The 21,910-nt window shown below is 44.1% G+C and overlaps 3 protein-coding genes across 3 annotated transcripts; 1 reads left to right on the forward strand and 2 right to left on the reverse strand.

Moving 5' to 3' along the window:
* The first annotated feature begins 4,945 nt into the window (after nt 1–4,945).
* On the forward strand, nt 4,946–6,274 carry LOC146722684 (uncharacterized). Its single transcript, XM_085484016.1, has one exon. It carries the CDS (start codon nt 5,173–5,175, stop codon nt 6,199–6,201), a length of 1,029 nt encoding a protein of 342 aa, XP_085340142.1. The 5' UTR covers nt 4,946–5,172; the 3' UTR covers nt 6,202–6,274.
* A 7,250-nt stretch (nt 6,275–13,524) lies between these two features.
* Nucleotides 13,525–15,204, reverse strand: LOC146722685 (uncharacterized). The gene has a single exon (XM_085484011.1). The coding sequence runs from the start codon at nt 15,202–15,204 to the stop codon at nt 13,525–13,527; it is 1,680 nt and encodes a 559-aa protein (XP_085340137.1).
* A 675-nt stretch (nt 15,205–15,879) lies between these two features.
* On the reverse strand, nt 15,880–18,573 carry LOC146722686 (uncharacterized). Its single transcript, XM_085484012.1, has one exon. It carries the CDS (start codon nt 18,571–18,573, stop codon nt 15,880–15,882), a length of 2,694 nt encoding a protein of 897 aa, XP_085340138.1.
* Between the last annotated feature and the right edge of the window lie 3,337 nt (nt 18,574–21,910).

A 21,910-nucleotide genomic window follows, 5' to 3' on the forward strand; every position in this document is an offset into this window, starting at 1 on the left:
GACTAATAAACGCGGAGCAAGCCCTGGAGAAACCAGAATCGCCATGCTAACTCCGAACGATTTTTCGCACGCGCCCACCGTTTCCATTGCCGCGGACGGTTTAGCACGCAACACGAATTTCATGATAGATACTGGCGCGGCACCCAACTTGGTTAAACAAGGCCAACTAAGCCCCGATTGCGTTATCGATAAAAGCATAACTATTTTCCTTAGCGGAATTACAAGCGATAAAATCGAAACGCTCGGAGCGACAAGTATAAAATACCTCGGTCACAGGATCGACCTCCACTTAGTCCCAAACGACTTTCCAATTTCCCAAGGCGGAATCCTAGGATTCGAATTCTTACGCGACGCGTCTAAGATAGATTATTCCAAGCGCTGCATCGTGTGGCAGCAAACGCAAATCCCTTTTAACGATGCTCAGACGGTAAAAATCCCGGCTAGATCGCGGGCCACCGTCTCGCTCCAAGTCAGCAATCCCGAGGTCAGCATAGGATATATTCCGCGAATTCATGTGAACGAAGACATCTACTTAGGAGATGCCATCGTCACTAATCGTAACGGCACAGTATATATGAAAGTCGTTAACATAAGCGACAAGGACCACGAATTGTACTTACCTAGGGTAAGATTACAAGAGATCGAGAAAATTTCCAAATCTTGTCCACAGAACCTCGAGGATCCTTCATCCTATCTCAAGGGTCATAAAAGCACCCTCTTTAACCTAAAATTCCAACGCACGGGTCACATAAACACTGAGGACGGTCCCTTAACCCTAGGGCATCTGGGGACCAATCTCATAAAACATAACGACATAAAACCTCAACACGTCGCAGCGTTGACCCGACAAAACACACAATCTCGTCCCGAAGAAATAAAAACACTGCTGCGGCTTGAACACTTAAATGCGGAGGAGACTAAACACGTATATAACCTCATAAACGTCTACAACGATTTGTTCCGTCTCCCCATCGATAAATTACACTCCACAGACGTCACTACACACACAATCCCGACAACCGACGAATTAGCGGTCCACACGAAACAATACCGATTTCCGCCGATGCACAAGGAGGAAATTAATAAACAAGTACAAGAACTTATCGAGAACGATGTCATTCAACCATCCACTTCACCGTACAACTCCCCCTTGTGGATCGTGCCAAAGAAACCGGACTCGAAAGGTAACAAACGCTGGCGCATGGTAATAGATTATCGGGCGCTGAATGAAAAAACGATCGGGGACGCGTACCCCCTACCGAACATAGTGGAAATCCTCGATCAACTAGGAAGCGCGAAGTACTTTAGCGTATTCGATTTAGCATCGGGTTTCCATCAAATCAAAATGGATAAAGCACACGCCCATAAAACGGCGTTTTCCACACCGTACGGGCATTACGAATTTAAGAGAATGCCGTTTGGGCTCAAAAACGCCCCCGCGACATTCCAAAGACTCATGGACCAGGTACTCACCGGACTTCAAGGCGCCGAACTATTTGTGTACCTTGACGATATCGTATTATATTCTAGCTCACTGCGAGAGCACGAAATAAAGTTCCACAAATTGGCGGAACGACTTAGGAAGGCAGGACTGCGACTCCAGCCCGACAAGTGCGAGTTCCTCCGTAAAGAAGTCACGTACCTGGGACATGTCATAAGCGAAACTGGAGTGAAACTCGATCCTAAAAGGATAACCGCGGTTCAGAGTTTTTCCTCGCCCTAAAGACCCGAAGAATATCAAGCAATTTCTCGGGCTAGCGGGATACTACCGGAGGTTCATACCTAATTTCTCGAAGATAGCGCGCCCGCTTACCGATCTGCTGAAAAAGTATGAGACCTTTGTTTGGCATAAGGAACAGGAGACAGCCTTTACGCACCTCCGCGATGCATTGTGCAAAGAACCAATACTACAGTATCCGGATTTTACGAAACCTTTCGTTATAACTACCGACGCATCCGGATATGCAATAGGCGGTGTCCTGAGCCAAGGGCCGATTGGAAAAGACCTCCCTATAGCCTACACCTCCAGGTTACTAAATAAGGCCGAGCGAAATCTATTCGACTATAGAAAAGGAACTATTAGCAATAGTTTACAGCGTAAACTTCTTCAGGCCTTACATATACGGTAAGAAGTTTAAATTGGTCACGGATCACAAACCTTTGGTGTGGCTACATTCAGTAAAAGACCCATCTTCCCGTCTTGTCCGATGGCGTCTAAAACTATTAGAATACGAGTATGAGGTATTATACAAAGCAGGAAAAATAAACACCAATGCAGACGCCCTCTCGCGAAATCCTACCCCAGACCCTATGCCCGAAGTCGAACGAGTCCTCCCTCTCTCACAAATACAAAGATTGTCCGACTCCAATAAATCCCTATTCACCGCCAAGAAGAAGCGAGGCGCAAAAACTCCACGAATCACAAACAAGCTGGATTGCGGCGAACAGCGTCCCTCACCGACCCCCGATAATTCGAAATCAGAGGAAACAAACTCGCCCCCTAGTTCCAGCGAGGACAGCGACTCGGAAAACGAAACCGATAGCAACTCCAGTTCCAGTAGCGAGGAGTTATTCATAAACGTAAACAGTCCTTTCATTCCACGGGCCGCCGTGAGGCCCCGCGTGATAAATATCCCGGACAATTTCGCGACCCGAAAAGATAACCTTGTCATTTTCATAACGCAACAAGGAACACCGATCGACAAGGGAGCCCAAATATTGCAAGTAGCGAACTCCTTGCCGATGACCAGAGATGCAGCTTTGGGCAGGGCAAGGGTAAGTCGCGAGGGCACCCGACGCGTAATTTCACTCGCGGTAAAGGAGAGGATTTCCGGCGTTACCGAAAAGGAAATAATAAAAGAAGCAATACACTCGCTACTAGACGTTATCCGAGAATTGGGCTTGCAATCGATCTCGATCAGTAAAGGCAACGTTGACAATGTAGATTGGAATACGATATATAACCTCTTAATTAAAATACTAGACGAAATCGACATAAGAATATTTATTTGTACGAACGACATAATGGTCCCCGGGAAGGACCAAAGGGAACAAATTCTCGCCGAAAATCATTGTTTCGCGGTAGCAGGACACAAGGGCATCACCAAAACTTACAATAGGATTAAAAAACGCTACACTTGGAGCGGTATAAAAACTGATGTCCAAAATTTCGTCAAAAACTGCCGCGCGTGTCAATTAAAGAAATTGGTTCGCGTAAAAACTAAGCAACCAATGATCCTAACCGACCCCTGATTCGGCCTTCGGAAAGGTCTCCATGGATATAATGGGTCCCCTCCCAACCACGAAACAAAACAATACGTACATCCTAACTATACAGGACCTGCTAACCAAATACTCCCTTGCGATCCCACTCCGACAAGCAGGAGCGATACAAGTAGCAGAAGCATTTACTAACGACCTTATTTGTACATTCGGCGCGCCAAAAGCGATCCTCACCGACCAGGGCTCACACTTTATAAACAGCCTCATGAGGACAGTAGCCCGAAAATTTAAAATCAAGCAATGTAAGACCACAGCGTACAGACCACAAGCGAACGGATCGGTAGAACGATCACACCAGGTACTCTGGGAATATTTGTAGCAATTTGTTGATAAAAATAGTGAATGGGATCAAATTTTAAAACTAGCATCGTTTTCGTATAATACGAGCGTACATGAGGGTACAAAATACACTCCGTACGAACTCATTTTCGGGAAAATCGCGCGGGTCCCCTCGAGCGACCCGGACATCGAAAGCATGACTAACGAATGCTATACACAATATTTAACCACACTATACAACAAATTGCGCGATTCCCAAACAGCCGCACGCGAAAACTTAAATAATGCTAAGAATAGAAGTAAGAAATACTACGATAAGAAAATCAATACGCGTAAATTTAAGATTAACAATAGCGTTTATTTACTTAAGGAACCTAACAAAGGGAAATTAGGAGACCAATATACAGGGTCCGTATAGGATAATAAAGATACTAGGTAAAAATAACGTTAAGTTAGCTATAAGCAATAGTAAGACTAAAACCGTACATATGGACAAGTTAAAGCCCTCACCACATCAAGCCCCCACCCTTGAAGACCCCCACTCCGAAGACGAATATATCTCGGACGCCCCAACGGAGGACGGGCCAGTAATCAACCAACCACGCTAAGATGAGGACTCTCGCAATTATCCTGGGCATGGCCTTCCTGGCCCCACTATCCAGCGGACTAATCGGATACGACTGTGGAGGACGGGGCCTGAACATCACAACACTCTCCCTCTTAGATATCGAAGAGTGTAAAACCAACAGCATCGAACCTAAGAAGGAGGAAGTCTATATACAACTACTCCAACTCAGTGAATTCGTGCATACTCCTGCCTACCAATGCAAAATTGAAATAGACCGGACTATATTTTACTGCGGAATGCACTCTCATATAGCAGCGGTGCAGAACGGAAGACAGGAGTATATCCACGAAATATCGGCAGATACACGCCGAAAATTGCACGAAACTGGGACCATATCTTTAGGAGTTAACCAGCACATTACTGGGATTAAGCCAAATGCAACAAACCTAAGAGCAATGACACTCGCAGGATCAGTTAAGACAGACGGAAAATGCAGCGGCACCCAGTTCAGCGACGCATACGGCTCATGGGACGACGTGAACGTGCAAGCCTCAGTACGAATCACGATACGACAATTGGAGCTGCCCGTTGGATACAATAACAATGAAGTGATACTTCCATCCGGCACTCGCTGTCCCGTAACGACAGGCGAATGCATTGATGCCGACGGCGCCTCCACTTTCTGGACAATCCTGCCAATTGACAACTGTCACTTTGGACGATACGATGTTCTCTACGAAGGAATAGCATATCTATTGTCGCCCAGCACTCCCCAAGAGGAAGCGCCAACGATTTATACAGTCACGGCGCGTGACACAACCTTCGCATTAGCAAGGACAACCGAGACCAACGTATGCGGATACAACCTTTGGCGAACGGAACATCCCAAGCTGTGTATCCTCGAAACGAGGCCCGAACGGACATTCAAAAGCCGTTCCAAGGTCAGAATCGACAACCTCGACATCTTCACATATGTGAATTCAAAATTTATATACGTCGAGAAACACCTGAAAACCCAGCTGACCCAACTATACAAGGATATTATGGAGCAAAAATGTGCACTGGAAAGGCAGATCCTCCTCAACGCACTTTCTCTAGCAAGCATAGCACCTGACGAAATGGCGCATCGAATAATGAAGTCTCCAGGTTATACCGCCATAACTGCAGGTGAAGTTATACACCTCATCAAATGTATACCTGTCAAATGCCGCCTACGACCTACCGAGGAGTGCTACAACGAACTCCCCGTCACTCATCAAAATAAGTCACTCTTCCTCTTACCAAGATCGAAGATACTTACTAAAGCCGGAACATCGAGGGATTGCAATGAACTATTACCAACTCTATACCAAATACACAACACCTGGTATAGACTAACACCGAAACCCGTGGAATCGGTGGCACCGCCTACTATCAGGCCTCTAACCAAACCCTCATGGAAGTACGTAAGCCCGGATTCACTCGCTTCCAGTGGTATCTATACGAACGAAGATCTTGATCGTCTTCGCGACCATATCATGTTCCCGGTGGAAAAACCCTCCATGCTCCACACAATCGCCAGGGGAGCAATGGGACAGGAAATTCCTACAGGCAGTTTCTCCTTGCTGAATTTATTAGACGAGAAATCTCTCGACCGAATAGCGGAAAATACCGGAGCCAGGCTATGGAAAGGATTTATAAGTTTCGGATCCGCCAGCGCCGGAGTACTTCGCATCTTCGTTACCGAACGGTTGATAAAATTAATAATCGACACCCTGATCCATGGGTACGCACTCCACTCGGTGTACGGATGGAGTCTACATCTACTCGGAGCCATTTGGACCTCGGTGACCAACGTCCTCCTACACCTTGGTAGATCAGCGGACGGAGAACAGGACAACGGACGAGAACTGCTACACCTGAAACCCCCTCCAACGAACGAAGAAGAAACACCCTTAACCCTGCCCACACAACAAACCCCTTCGATTAACGAATCAGACAGTGGCAAAGTGTGTGCAAAAACTCACCCTACGAGTGTTCCCCCAATGAAAGATTACGGCGAACTAAATAAATATTTACATAATCAATGTTAAGTTAAGAACCTAATCGTAGCGCATAGAAAACTAAGTCCAAAATGTTGGAACATTAAATTCCAACATTTTTATTTTAAGGGGGGAGGTGTCACGTCCGGCCGTATTAATTTTTTCGTTTACTCCAAGTTCCTTAAACGCTATTTGAAAAGCGCGCCAAAGCCGGCCATGACGCTTAACTCCGCCTAGAAACTAAGCGTGGCGCTTCGTAGCGCCTAAGGATCTCCCACCACGGTGAGAGCCCCTACTCCGGAGAGTTCCCCCTCTCCAGGCCGCCGCAGGCCCGAGCCGCCGAAACGAAGGACCTCAGAGCAGTCCCGAATTTTGGCAGTTCTCTGCGCGACACCGAACAGTATAGTCGCACTCCTAAATTCTAACTCTAATTCCAAATTCTAAATCCTAACTCTAATTCTAAAATTCTAACTCTAAGTATAATATTCTAACTCTAAATTCTAAGTCTAAATCTAAATTCTAATTCTAAGTTTTAGTCTCGAATTTTGTACTACTATACGAATAAATCAGTGTATTCATGTGTGAAAACTAGTGTTCAGTATTCTTCAAAACTTCCACTCCCGTGATAAAATACGATAGCGTTTAAATTTGTCATACGGCGTTTGAATTCAGAATAATTCAAACTGTGTTTGGAGCGGACTACCGCTCATCACAGTCAGAATTAACATTCTCAGCATTTGCCAAAATAAGGAATTGATAGTGAGGTCCGCCGCATATCAACCCTCCTTATTTGAGTAATCATTCAGAGGATGCATCAAATTCAATATGCCTAAGACGCGACGCGCAGGAAGGAAGAATCAATTACGAAAACTAAACCGACTTTATCGCGAATCAGCGACCGAGGAATATTCTCAATTCCTCGGAGTGGAGTATCAGGCCGATCCTGAATACGAGAACATTTTCAACATTAAAAATAATAACAACGACGAACTCCTACAGTGGAAGTGCATACCAATAACGTTCCAACCACGACGCCTGCCGCCGCCAAACATCCCAGTGAACGACCCTCGCCGCACGCACTACCTCCAAGTACGAACCGACACGATCAAGAAAATGCTACTAAAGGTAAGTGAAATTCACGTTAACCTAAGGAATCGCGCGTGTTAGCAAATTCAGAGACGCTTCTACCACGTGGAAGAGAACATTCTAGAAAAATCTCCGACGCATTTTTCCTCTTTTCCATCGTCACTGCGAAAGCTATAAAAAAAAGGTCGGGCTATAAAACTAGGGTCGACCACCACATGCGGTGCCACCCTCGGAATTCTAACACGGAAAAACGCAAATAGTTCAATCTCTTAAAAATCTTGTGTCTCAAGAAATAACTTCGTAAATCCGTACAACAAAGTAGTCATTTAAACAATAATCAATTGAGAACACTATCGATTTACCAACATTACCGACGATATACCGACATACGTTCTTTTACCGACGTTATCGACAATATACCAACATACGTTCTTTTACCGACATTACCGACGATATACCGACATACGTTCTTTTACCGACGTTATCGACAATATACCGACATACGTTCTTTTACCGACATTACCGACTATATACCAACATACGTTCTTATACCGACATTACCAACCATATACCGACGAACGTTCTTTTACCAACGGGTTATCGACACCTTACTGGCACCTTACCAGTGTTTTACTGAACAATTACCGACGGTTTTGCCGACGACTACTAACTTCTCGATAACTGCCGGGTTCACCGAAGATCTACGAGCGAATGACGCATTATCAATTCGATTACGCAACAAACACAAATGTGCCCACTCACCCTTAGAGGTATAACTCCTCCTCCAGAAGTTAATCTCTTTGTACCGTTTGATCCCTTATTCTATTGCCAAGTTGGTGTCGGGTACATCCATTTTGAGACTAAGGCAGCTCTCTGCATTTCATGCTACTCCACCTTACCTAGAGTCTCGAAATTACTTTGGACAAGGATTCCGAAGCATACTCTAATCATAGGTGGAACACCTATCGGAATAAATTGCGGAGTCTGCAACTTCCGACTTACCCTCACGCGAATCGGTGATTTGTGCGAGCTTTGTCAGTTTACGTACGAAGATTACTTACGCAACCCCAACGACGTTTCGCATAGAGCAATCGACGAAGCTATCTTTATTACAGTAGAGTCACAGGTAGGTCCCACGCATTAATCCGATCACCTCAGTTCCAGCGCGAATAACCTCAGATCGCGGGTATCCCCGGGGAGAATCGCATAGATTCGCGTACCCGTAATAGCGATCGTGTCTCGTGGAAAAAGCCGAGCTCTGCATTCAAATTTTCGCAGCCGCGACCCCACGAGACGTAACAGTATCCATAATTTAAAATGTTTTACCAGTTGATACTTTCTTGTAGTTCTGTCTTGTATTCCTTCAATAGGCTACTTTTGGAGAAGACCTAGCCTGGTGTGTCCCAGTCCTGTGTTTCTCCATTCACCCTGACATTTCAGGCGGTATGCCGTGGTATTGGCTGATTTTATCACGGCCAAGCCTATTGGCGTAACACTGAGTGCTATTTCAAGCGCCTCTGTGGGTGTGGTTCTCTTGGCCCCTACTGCAGCCCTTAGGTAGTTACCTTGCAGGCTTCTAAGTAGTTTCTCTACCTTCCCTTTATTTATTCTCGTCCACCAGACGACTGACGCGTATAGCAGCCGCGGTAGCAGGACTGCCCTGTACAGCCACAAAGCTGCACCAGCGCTGATGCCCCACGACTTGCTCATTGCCCTTCTGCACATCCACATGGATGCATAGAACTTTTTCCTTTGCTCTATGAGATGTTTTCCCCAGTTAAGCTTAGGATCTAGAATCAGTCCCAAGTATTTCACCGAGTCTGTAAACGGTATTTCCTTTCCCCAGAGTTTTAACGTCTCTATGGGTTCAGGTTTATATTTTCTGGTGAAGACCATAATATTTGTCTTGCTCGGATTAACCGTTAGACATCTGTTCTCACACCAGTTTTGCACAATTCTTAAGTTATCCTTTGCTTGGTCCCTTAGTGTGTTGAGAAATGGTCCTCTAACCACTATGGTTACGTCATCAGCATAGCCAAAGGTCGAGAAACCTTTCCTCTGTAGCTCCTTTAGCAGGTCGTCTATCACTAGACACCACAACAGAGGAGATAAAACTCCCCCCTGTGGGCAGCCTCTCGTTGGTTTTCCTCTGATGGAGATGTCTTGGCACTCCACCGTCAAGCATCTGTCCACTAGCATGTTTCCTATCCAGTCCACCAGTGGTTCTTGTACTCCATGTCTGATCAGTGCCTCTCCTACCACCTCGTGTAAAATGCTATCAAAAGCGCCCTCAATGTCCAGGAAGATTCCGATCGCATAGCCCTTTGCCTCCAGCTGACTCTCAACTTTGCCTATCAGGTGATGTAGAGCGGTTTCGGTAGACCTGCCCTCCCTGTAGGCGTACTGAGAGTCGGCTAGAGGTTGTTGTATTAGAGAGTTGGACTTGAGAAATCTGTCCACCAGTCTCTTTAAGGTCTTCAATACGAAGGACATAAGGCTAATTGGTCTATAGTCCTTTGCCCTGACGTGACCGTTCTTGCCAGGTTTAGGTATAAAAACCACCTTGGTTTTTCTCCACTTCTGGGGGACATGTCTAAGGGCAATACTTGCCCTGTAGATTTTTGTCATTGGGCCTAACAAGCTGCTCAGCCCTTTCTGCAGCAGGATCGGGTATATTCCATCAGGTCCTGGAGCCTTTAAAGGCTCGAAGGAACCGACCGCCTATTTCACTGCTTGTGGATAGACCACCTTAGCTGCCAGTCCCCATGCCCTTGATTTGTGCACGGTCATGGGTCTCTGCCTGTTGTTGTTGTCTGCTGAGTCCTCCCTAAAGCCTGGAAAATGGATTTCCATAAGGTGCCGTAGGGTCTCCTCCGCTGTGTACCCTCCATTGGGAAGCTTAAGGCAGCCCCATTGTGTTTGGTTTTCCTTGCAGAGTATTCTACTCAGTCTAGATGCTTCAGGAGCACTCTCTATACTTGAGCAAAAACTTCTCCATCCTTTCCTTTTAGCTTTTACTATGGCCTTTTTGTAAATTCTCTGAGATTTCCTGTACTCCTTCCAGGATCTCGGTGTATTTACATTTCTAGCCCTATTAAAGAGTCTTCTCCCCTCAGCCCTTAGCTTAGCCAGCTCTTTACTCCATTATGGTGCTTTGGCTGAAGGATTCTTTGACTCTAATGGGCAGTTCATCTCGTATGAGTATTTAATGGCATCATTCAAGTAGTCTGCCGCTGTTTCCAAATTTTGGTGTGGAATCTAGTGGGTGCTTCCTTGAGTCGACTCCTAAGGTCTTTCTCGTATCCCCTCCAATTTGTTTTCCTAGGATTTCTCTTCCATAACCCTTGGCTCTGTACTTGCTCCATGGTGAAACGGACCTGCCTGTGGTCTGATCCTGAGGGCTCATCAGAGACCCTCCATCCCCTCAACAGGTCCAGTATTCCGCCTGAGCATATGGTTATATCTATCACTTCCTGTCTTCTAGAGTTCAGGAAGGTAGGTTCTGTTCCTCTATTCAGGATGTGTAGCTCCATACCTACCACAAAGTTGAATAGGCTCTCACCCCTGGGATTTATGTCGATGCTCCCCCACACCAGGTGGTGCGAGTTGGCATCGCATCCCAGGAGTATTTCTAGCCCTTTCTGCCTTGCATAAGTCGTGAGTTTAATCATGTTTTCGTGTGGGGGCAGGTTTTCCAAATCGTAGGGCATGTACACTGACCCTATAATTAGATCCCTGACTATTCCACCGGTCGTCTTTATTTTCAGTCTGATGGCAACAAAGTCACCATCGCTAAATTGTGGCAGTAGACAGGCGTCTATTCTTTTTGCTTTAATGCACGCTCTCGGTCGGTCCGTGTTTCCGGCTCAGAATAGTTTTCCACAGCTGCCAAGTCCTTTTATATGTCCCTTGATGATCCATGGTTCTTGTATTAAAAATATATATTTACTTGTGTGCATCACAGCTGCGCACCTGGCTAGTACAGCCGAGGCGCTTTTGCTGTGATGCAAATTAATCTGTGTAAAGTGAATCCGGTCCGCCTTATTTATGCTGACGGGTCCGGTGATTTCTCCTTTGCGCCTTCCTTACTGCTTTCTCCAGCAGGCAACCTGATCGTTGCCTGCCCAAGTTCACAGTAGGGTTTAAAATTGAGAGCTCTTAACGCTCTCAAAGCCCCATCCCCAACAAGGGCAGCGAAGTGGGTGCTCGTGGCGTCCCTGCTTTCGCTACCCTTCGCGATCACCCAGTCCGGTGACTGGATGCCTACATTCTGCCTGTCAAGTAGCTCCAACGTTTCCTTGACAGGTATTGTGGGATCCTCTACGTGCACTACGATTCGATGTCTCTTAGGGAGCTCATCGACCCGCAGTGCACGCAGTTCGATCCCATTGATCTTGATTTCTGAGGTTAGGCTTCTAAGCCACTTCTCAGTTTCGCTGTTTGTGCAGTTAAAGACAACTGCCCCATCCCTATCCGAGGTGCCTCTGAAAGTAGGCGCTTTGGTACCCCTTGCTAAGCAAAGGATACGCCTCCTGACCGTTTCTTTCAGAAGCGATGCCTCGTCTTTTTCCAGTCTTTTGTCAGGGTAAGCCAAGGGAACCAGGACAACCCTTACAAGACCGGAGGTCAATTGGGCAAAAGTCCTTTGATCAGTTATGACTTTCGGCCTTTTGCCCAACTGAGTGTTACTGGCAGGACTGGGTGTGCTATGCTCCGATCTGAGTCGCTTTACCGCCCCAGGAGAAGCTCGCTCCCCCGTCCTTGGAGTAACTGTCGAAACAGATGTCAGTTCCGAGGTGGGCCCGGTATCCGAGAGGCACCGTTAGTGACGTAACCCCCCTTACGCCATGCAGCCCTCAGCACGGTTGCACACACTTTAGCTTGGGGAGGTTCCGCTTTGTCCGGCGCACACGGTTGCCATCTCCTGAGCGAGCGGCCCCCGCGCGCCCCCTCAAGCCCCTCCACCCGCCCCAGCAGCCGGACGAGCCAAGGGGGCCCAGGCTAGTCGGTCACACCCCTGAACGGGTGATATTCTTTCGCCCCGGACCCCCCCCCCACCCCATCAGCCGCGGGACTTCGTCAAGGTGGAAACCCATCGGGGGGAATCGACATAGTAAACATAGTAAACAAATTTGTGGATGCTTATTTATCATAATAATTGTTCGAAATGCGTGTGCGTGCGTGCGGTGCGTGTATACAGAGATTAGGTTAGGTTGCACCAGACAATTGCAGATGTGTTTTAATGTGTTAAAATAAATGCTGAAAGTGGCTGCCATTGACTTCCTGACAATATGCTAATCTTTGGTAGAATGTAGAAATGGCTTTACGATTCGTTTCAAAAGGTATCAAAGCCATTTCATCCCTTATTCGCTGTATCAATTCGTTAATGGTTTTAGGTTTTGTTCTGTAAACCTTACTCTTCAGGTATCCCCATAGATAATAATCAAGAGGAGTTAGATCTGGTGACCGAGGTGGCCAATCCTCTCCTCCCTCACGTTCCGACAACTCGCGAGCCATTTTTAAAACGTTTAATTTTAATTAATTGTACGTTGTATTTGGACGATAACAATTAATTTCTGCTTGCTCAAAGCTGCAGTTAGAAGGTGCTCGTTCTTTGATAGCTTTATACATTTTTAGTTGAATGTTAAATGCGAGTTAGACTGCATGTATCGTGCGTCACATAGCGGTAAATAAAGGAACTAACGAGATGTTTTATACACGTTTTATGAAGCAGTTTTTTTGGTAATTTGATTTCAGCGAAATATGAGGATTTGTTGAGGAATCAGATACTTTCGGCAATACAAGCAATAACAGGTGAAAACTTCGATCAGATATGGTTTCAGTTGGGTCTTTGCTTTTGCTGACTGAATCCACGACCGATCTTGTCCTAGTTGGCTGGATCCACGACCGATCTTGCCTTATAGTTGACTGAATCACACACACAACAGATGCAAATCCGAGCGAGTAACCTCCATGTGGTATACCTTGAATAATGTTAAAACCGGCGGTACTCTAACGTTAAACCCTCATAACTCGCAAAGTACGTAATAAAAATGAACATTATTATAGTGCTTTGGAAAGCTCTTGAATTAAGCTATAAGAATATGCAATCAAATGTAGGGGGTGCCATTTAAAAAAATCAACGTGACCTTGACCTGACCTTGACGACGCCATCCAAGGTCAATCTGATAGAATCAGTATGTGGATCTTTTTAAACCCTACGTTTTAATCCACTACTCTAACGAGACCGTGAGGGTCAGGATATACCTTTACTATTCTTCCAAGCTCCTACTTGGTCGGCGGTAGCAACATGTTTCTAATTAGCACCAGATCATCAACCTTCAGGTTAGCCGTTTTCTGACGCCACTTATAACGCTGTTGTAGCGTATGTAGATAATCTCGCGACCATATCCGCCAAAACTGTTCATGCATCCGCTGTACACGTTGCCAACAATTGAGTCGCGACTTCTTTAAGTTTAAGACGGACTCCTCAGGTACTGCGATTAACGAAGTACCTATCAAGAAGTGAGCCGGTGTTAAGGGTGAAAGATCAGAGGGATCATCGGACATGGGAGCGATCGGTCTAGAATTCAAGCAGAATTCTACCTGAGTCAATAATGTGACAAACTCCTCATTTGAAAGCGTATGCGCACCAATTACACGGCGTAAGTGGTGCTTAACGGACTTTACGCCCGCTTCCCACATTCCTCCAAAATGTGGGGCTGAGGGCGGCATAAACCGCCAAGTTATGCCGTCGGAGGCTAAATACGCGACGAGTTCTGAATTACGGGACAGAGCCCTGAACGCATGGCGCAACTCCCTGTCAGCACCCTTAAAATTGGTGCCATTGTCGCTAAATAAGGAGGCAGGAAACTCTCTACAAGAAGCGAATCTTCTGAAAGCGGCTAAAAAACCATCGCTAGTATAATTGTTAGCCAGTTCTAGATGTATGGCCCTGGTGGCCAAACAAACAAATACAACCACATAAGCCTTGTGGGTGCGTTGACCGCGACCCACTGTCGGTAGCACCAGAAAAGGTCCGGCGTAATCCACGCCGGTATGTTGGAATGGGCAGGATGGATTGACTCGAACATCAGGCAGATTACCCATGAGCTGCGGGACCGGTATAGCCCTGTGGCGAACACAGACAACACACCTATGAACGTGAGATTTTACAATGTTTCGAGCATTTAGAAGCCAATATTGTTGGCGTAAAACTCTTAAAGTCAACTGTGTTCCGCCGTATAGCGTGCGACTGTGGGCTTGCGCGACAATAAGATCCGATATACGATGCCCGGGTAAAATAATGGGATGTCTCTCATCGTAAGACAGTGAGGCCTGGGAAAAACGTCCCCCAACACGTAGGACACCTTTAGAGTCCAAAAACGGATTCAGATTCCTCAACGGACTAGATTTAGACGGGCAGTCATCCCGCTCTATTTCCTGAGTCTCGATCGAAAAGCTGAATCTCTGTACATATATAATCCAGAAGTTCCGAGCTTGCTTGACAACGTCACCCAACTCAGGCGCTATGTTTACTTGTGCGTTATCAACTCGCCTAAGACGTTGTCTAATCCTGTAGAAGAATAAAAGGCAATATGCCGTGATCCGCAAAAGCCTAGGCCAATTAGAGACCTGGTCGGGAAGAGCCCAGTCGCCTGTGCACCGCTGAATTAAGTGAACGGGAACGGTACGTCTCTCCATGTTCCCTTCGGTTCGAAGAGAAGAGGGCTGCTCCGGCCAGAGTGTGGAAGTTGACCGTAACCATGGAGGCCCAGTCCACCACCGAGAATGCGATTTTAGTTCTTGAACGCTGATGCCGCGCGACGCGCAGTCCGCGGGGTTATCCTTTGACCCGACAAATAACCACTGAGCTTGCGGCAGGCTCGTCTGGATCTCTGACACCCTATTAGAGACAAAAGTTTTCCAGGTAGTAGGATGTTGCCTAACCCAAGCAAGAGTTATCATTGAGTCTGACCAGCAGTACACTGGAACTAAGTTTAATTTAAGGATATTTATCACATATTTAAGAAAACGAGCTAATAAGGTTGCTGCACACAGTTCTAGCCTAGGCACGCTAATAGTTTTAACAGGAGCTACCTTAGATTTGCAGGCCAGTAGAGTCACTTCAAAACTATTTAAAAAATGAATTACACGAATATATATAACAGCCGCATAGGCCCGGATGGAGGCATCTGCAAACCCATGTAATTCGATACCGAGATCGGAAGCGCTTTGGTTCGTTCACCGTGGGATCGAGATGTCTTTGAGCTCGGTCAAGCTACGAGAATACTCATGCCATCGCGTCACGAAATCACTTGAGAGCGGAGTATCCCAATCGAATTTTCGCAGCCACAGTTCCTGCATGAAAATCTTTGCCGTAATCACCACAGGGGCAATCCAACCCAGTGGATCAAAGAATCGTGAAATAGCGGATAGCACGTCGCGTTTGGAAGTTACTGAAAGCTCCGGAATTCGAATACTAAAGTGGAATCGATCTAAGGTAGGACTCCAAGAAATACCTAAAACCTTTAAAGAGGAATCCTCAGCAAATTCAATGCTATTGCCGTCCAGACGATCACACAAGGGTACTTCAGCTAATAGTTCATCATAATTTGACGTCCACTTACGGAGGTGAAAACCTCACTTTTCTAACAGACTGTTGAACTGTTGACGAGTGGCTTGTATGGTAAGCACATTATCTCCCCCAAACAACACATCATCTACGTAGATGGAATTGTCGAGTACAGACACAGCTAACGGGAATGCAGATCCCTCGTCCTCACATAGTTGTCGTAAGACACGCATGGATAAATAAGGCGCTGAAGCCGTGCCATACGTGACGGTGAGTAAACGATAATGAGCAACCGGTTCATCCGGGTGAGGGCGCCATAATATCCTTTGAAAGTCAGTGTCTATCGGATGAACCATGATCTGTCTGAACATTTTAGCGATGTCAGCAACGAGAACTAAGCGATGAGTTCGCCAGCGCATAATAATAAATAAAAGATCCGTTTGCAACTTGGGACCTGTTAGCAGCAGATCATTTAACAAAATCCCATTGTCCATAGGACTCGAGGCGTTGAATACAACCCGTATTGGAGACGTACTGCTACTTGCCTTCACCACTGGATGGTGAGGCAGATAGAATGAGTTTTTATTAATAACCTCTCTCTGGGGAACACGGGCCATATGACCCATCTGTTCATATTCCAAAATAAAGTTACAATAACTTGCAGCCAAGTCAATATTACGCTCTAAACGCCGCTCTAACTTGTCGAAAGCGCCAGAAGCGACGTGAAGCGAACGACCGACCTTGGTTATGTGATCCGTTCGAAAAGGTAAGCAAACAAGATAACGTCCACTAGGTAACCTTGAATGAGTAGATGCGAAATGCGTTTTGCACTCGACCTCCTCTTCAGTGAGGGAACTAGCAGCAGAGACTTCCTCTATCTCCCAAAACTGCTTTAGTAATGCGTCTGTACTAGGAGAGATAGAGCAGTGTAACGAAGGCAGTGAACGAGGAGTGCCTGAAGGCTCGTCGTTGAACGGACCGAGGACAACCCATCCAAATATGGTACGTTGCGCAATGGGACCAGGGCTCTGTCCTTGGCGTAGTCCGTCTAGCACAATGGAACCATAACTGTCAGCTCCGATCAATAGATCGATTGGTTCACCACCGAACGGATCGGGATCCGCGAATTGTAAGTTCTGCAAATGAGGATACGTAAACAGATTAACAGTACGCTTAGGCGTATACGAAGTTAATATAGGAAGGATGAATGCTGTCACTGTAACCGTAGCGCTCGTAGCCGAGCTTGCGCTCAGATAGAGTTTAACTGCATGATGAGAGACTCCAGTTGATCGGTCACCTATGCCAGTGATCTTGACATATACCTTACTACGTTTTGCCTTCAAAACTTGGACGGCCCTTTCAGTTATAAACGTAGCCTCCGAGCCTGTATCAATCAATGCTCGAATGTTTAAACAACGAGCCTCGTTACTACTTACAGAGATTCGAGCAGTGGCTTGCAATACGACATCAGTGATTGGAGGAATGTGGGAAGGGCCAGGAGCAGCTAACGTGGCTAAAAGGCTGGCTTTTGAAGGCATGGTATTTACAGCATTTATATTTGATACAACCTTTGTAGCAGAAATATCGATCTGCGTTGGCCCACCGCTATTATCATCTTCGTGCAGAAGCGTGTGGTGTTTGCGTTGGCAGCGTGCACAGCGTCCTCGAGATTTACAATCGCGTGGATAGTGTCCTTTGATCAGGCAATTGTAACAGCAACGATGCTGTCGTACGACATTCTTTCTTTGCTCTGTGGATAATGACTTGAATTGAATACACTGATACAAAGAATGTGATTCTGAGCAATATAAACATTTAACATTTGAGACGGATGAAGTCAATGATTTGGTGATTACTGAACGATTTATTCTAATATTTGAACTGCGAGAGTCGCCAGCCGCGGTCAGAGCCAGCATTCTACCAACCAGAAACGTGCTTAGCTCGCTAAATGAAGCTGGTTCTCGCTTATTGCCCAAACTGATTTCCCACTCAGTACGTGTATGGACATCTAATTTCTTAGATAGGATAGCAACCACAAAATCATCGACGCTAATTTTACCAAGACTACGCAACGCAAGGACGGCATCATTAATCATATCATGCACGCGCTTCAACTCGGAGACGGAATCTGTCTTCATCGGAGTAGCGTCCAAGATAGTGTTAAAGTGAGAAGCAACAATCGCGCGGGTGTTTTTATAGCGATCCTTTACTGCTTCCCATGCTAATGTGTAATTCGCGTCAGTAACTGTGATATTTTTAATAACGACGCGAGCTTTGCCCGTTAGACTTGTTTTTAAATAGTGTAAACGCTGCACATTTGTAAGACCTTCATTGTTTATTACGAGTGACTCGAAAATGTCACAAAAGCTCACCCACTCAGTATACTGACCGGAGAATTTAGGGAGATCGATCCGCGGCAACGGAATTGAGCCTGATGGGCTTGAACTTAAATCTAGAGTACTACTAGCAATCACACGACCGCTATTTTTTGTCAGTCTCTCTAAGACTTCGCTGAGATAATCCGTTGCCTGCTGGAATTGCTTGTCCTTGAAATATGTCAGGCCCCCTCGATCCGTGGGTTTAACCGCCGCCTTAATATCTGCATGGAGATTCTGACCTTGACACCACAGCTTTTCCAGAATAGACATCCGGTTCCGCGTGACTGCTGTTGTAAAATTGCCTTGCCCGAGCTTCTTGAAGTTGTCGACCGTCCTCGAAATCTGGTAGATTACGTCCGCTTGCTCCTCTAATAACCGCTCCATTATACTGGCGGGAATATAAGCAGGTAAATGCTTCTATCACACGAATACGTGTAAATATTTTCGGCCTTGGAATTCCTGAGAGACACGCTGGTGCGCACTTGCTGAGTTCGTTGATCACGTGCGTGTCACTCAACGCAATCCTTGAACTCGTAGAGAAGGCCACGTGATTCTCAGAGCACGTTCACATCTGTACACTTCGCTGATTGCGAATACGCCGAAGCAGATGCACAGCACTGACTGAGGTCTATGTAGAGTGCCCTTTATACACGCGTAAATTATCAAAAGTCTTGAGGGAAGCGTTGGAATACGCTTACCGAATTCGCCGATCACGTGAGCAGCACGCAGCGCGGTTCACGCACCGGTCTGTAGAATCACGTGATTACCGCCTGTAGAACGCGGAATGTTTAAAAATGCATCAATCAGATGCAGTGTACCGAACCAGAGTCCACGTGCAATGTGTTTAACACGCAGGATTGTCGAAGGGCAATGCACCATGACCGCACGGAGCACGTGTGAACGTAGCGAGTTTGACTCGCATGCGAAATTCAGCAATCACGTGAACACTTACGGTATACGCTGTAGTGATAACTGCCCGAAAGCTCGGTAAATACACTCGGAATGCTGTCCACAATTAGTCCGATTCCCCCGGAACCGGCTCGAAGGACCAAAATTTTATGTTAAGCACTCGATTAACTCCGAGTGTAAGAGTTGTGGTGAGAATGGATAGGGAGATATCGGAGCAGGAATCAACGCATTCTTGTCACTTTAACACACGAGGTTTATTGAAAATACATTTTTACTTTAAGCACAGTCCTTATGGAGTAGGGACTATCCTCTTTATACAGACAAACACGGTCGTAGATTCGAAGGAACGTCAATACTAGTTTGACTAGACAAAACGTGAACCGGCAGACATGGCCGTAGGAATCGTAGTAGTTATACGCGTGGTTTTCGCTCTAGACCGCCGGAGGTCCCCCCCCCCAAAAAAAGTGCTAGCGCCGGACCTCTCCCATCAGGTGGTGCCCTCACACGATAGCAGATCGATACACAGGTCACTCGCTCACCTTTAACGGGTGATCGCGGCGGAAGTACCCACCTTGCTTCCCAAACAATATATAATAATTATATTTAATAATTATATATAATCATATATAATTATAAATGTATATAATAAAAGAAAAACATGTCTGATATACTATACAAAAAAAAAGTTTTTCTCGGTTTTGAACCCTAGTTCGCACGGTGGTAATCCCACGCTCTAAATTGACGCCACGGGATTCATGTTATCAATATAGATTTTTATGAGATATTTGAATTAAAAAGAAATAATTTTTAGAAAAAATATTATTCATTTACTTATTTCAAAAAGATAAGATACAAAATAAAACTACTTTTATCTTTTGGAAATAAGTGGATGGTTTATATATTTTTTTATGTAAAGAAACGTAAAACTATTTGTAGTATTATTGGTGCTATATACGATTTATGATATCAATATGGGGTTTTATTAGCTATTTAAATTTAAAAAAATTTTTTAGAAAAAATATTATTCATCCACTTATTTCAAAAAGATAAAAGTAGTTTTATTTTGTATTCTTTTTGAAATAAGTGGACGAATTTTTTCTAAAAAATATTTCTTTTTAATTCAAATATAAAAATCCATATTGATATCATAAAACGTATATAGCGCCAATAATACTATAAATTATTTTACGTTTCGTCACATAGAACAAATATATAAACCATCCACTTATTTCAAAAAGATAAAAGTAGTTTTGTTTTTTATTTTATCTTTTTGAAATAAGTGGATGAATAATATTTTTACTAAAACATTTTTCTTTAATTCAAATATCTCATGAAAATCCATATTGATACAAGAGTCCTGTGGCGCCAATTTAGAGCGTGGGCATACTGCCTTTTTCGCATGATACGATGGCCGTCGTTGCCAGCGGACGCGAGGATGATGATGGCGATAAATGTCGCTCTCCCCCCCCCTGCACCGCCGCAGCACCAGGATATATAATTATTCAGCATTGCCCGACAGCACCAGGTTAATAATCCCCGCACAGGGCCCAGGACTTAAATTTTTGCAATTTTTTTGAATAAAATAATTTATTCATGAAACTAAAATTATAACAAGAATATGTAATAAGAATATTTTTAAATTGATCTGTGTATTGGTTTAATTTATCGTCATCGAAGAGGAAAGAAGGAAAATCTCCGATTACGTTTATTTGTCAATTATAATTAAAAATATTCGAAAAATCATATGCTTTTGTTTTGTAATTGTCAATCTAATCTTTGATTGACTTTGCACGATAAGAAAATTAGTTATATTTTACAATTTTACATTATAAATGTTGATAAAAATTCAAGTTGTGAACTTTGACTTCGGAATCGAGCAAATTCAATCGAAGATAGTATCGACAATTTATCATTTGATCGAATATCTGATTGATAAGAAATAAACATAATCGGAGATTTTCCTTTTTTTCCCCTTTAATGACGCGATAAATTGAACCAATATATTGATCAATTTAAAAAAATTATTCTTATTAGTTTCATGAATAATTATTTTATTCATAAAATAGATTGCAAAAATAAAATCTTGAGCTTTTTTGTACGTGGATATCATTCTAATGCTACAGGCAGTGTAGGTACATTTGAAAATCTATATTTATAATTGTGCAAAAAATTATATATATATATATAATTTTATCTTCATATATATATATATATATATATATACATATCTATCTATCAATCTATCTATTTAGGTATTTGTCTATTCAACTATCTATCGATCTCCCTATCGATCTATCTATCTATCTATCTATCTGTCTCTGTTTCTCTGTCTTTTTGTATTCCTCTCTGTCTCTGTCTCTTCTCTCTCAACATGCACACGTAAAAATAAAAATTTTGTATGATTATAATTGATTATAAAGTTTTAGTAGATAATTTGTAATAAATAAAAATTATTTTTATGAAAATATTTTATAATACTATTATAATCGAAACAGAGCAGTAGTTAGATAAGATATTGAAAGGAATAATTTTATTTGATTATATAGATATTGCATATATACAAGATGTTTTCGTAAAAGTGAATAATTTTTCATGGACATATAGAATCCGTTTTTATACAAGTATCGCGATGCGTTATAAAAAAATTTTATAGGAACTTACAAGATTATTTTTATCCGTTTTATGTCTACTTGAGATAGCCTGCTTTTATAAAAATTATAAATGTTTATTGTGCGCATATAGTAGACAAATATAAATAAATATATAAATTTTATATATACATATAAATACTCACAATATCTATATAATCAAA

This window comes from Nylanderia fulva, unplaced genomic scaffold (genome assembly GCF_048542155.1).
Source record: "Nylanderia fulva isolate GAGA-0341 unplaced genomic scaffold, ASM4854215v1 Scaffold288, whole genome shotgun sequence".
NCBI classification, from domain to species: domain Eukaryota; kingdom Metazoa; phylum Arthropoda; class Insecta; order Hymenoptera; family Formicidae; genus Nylanderia; species Nylanderia fulva.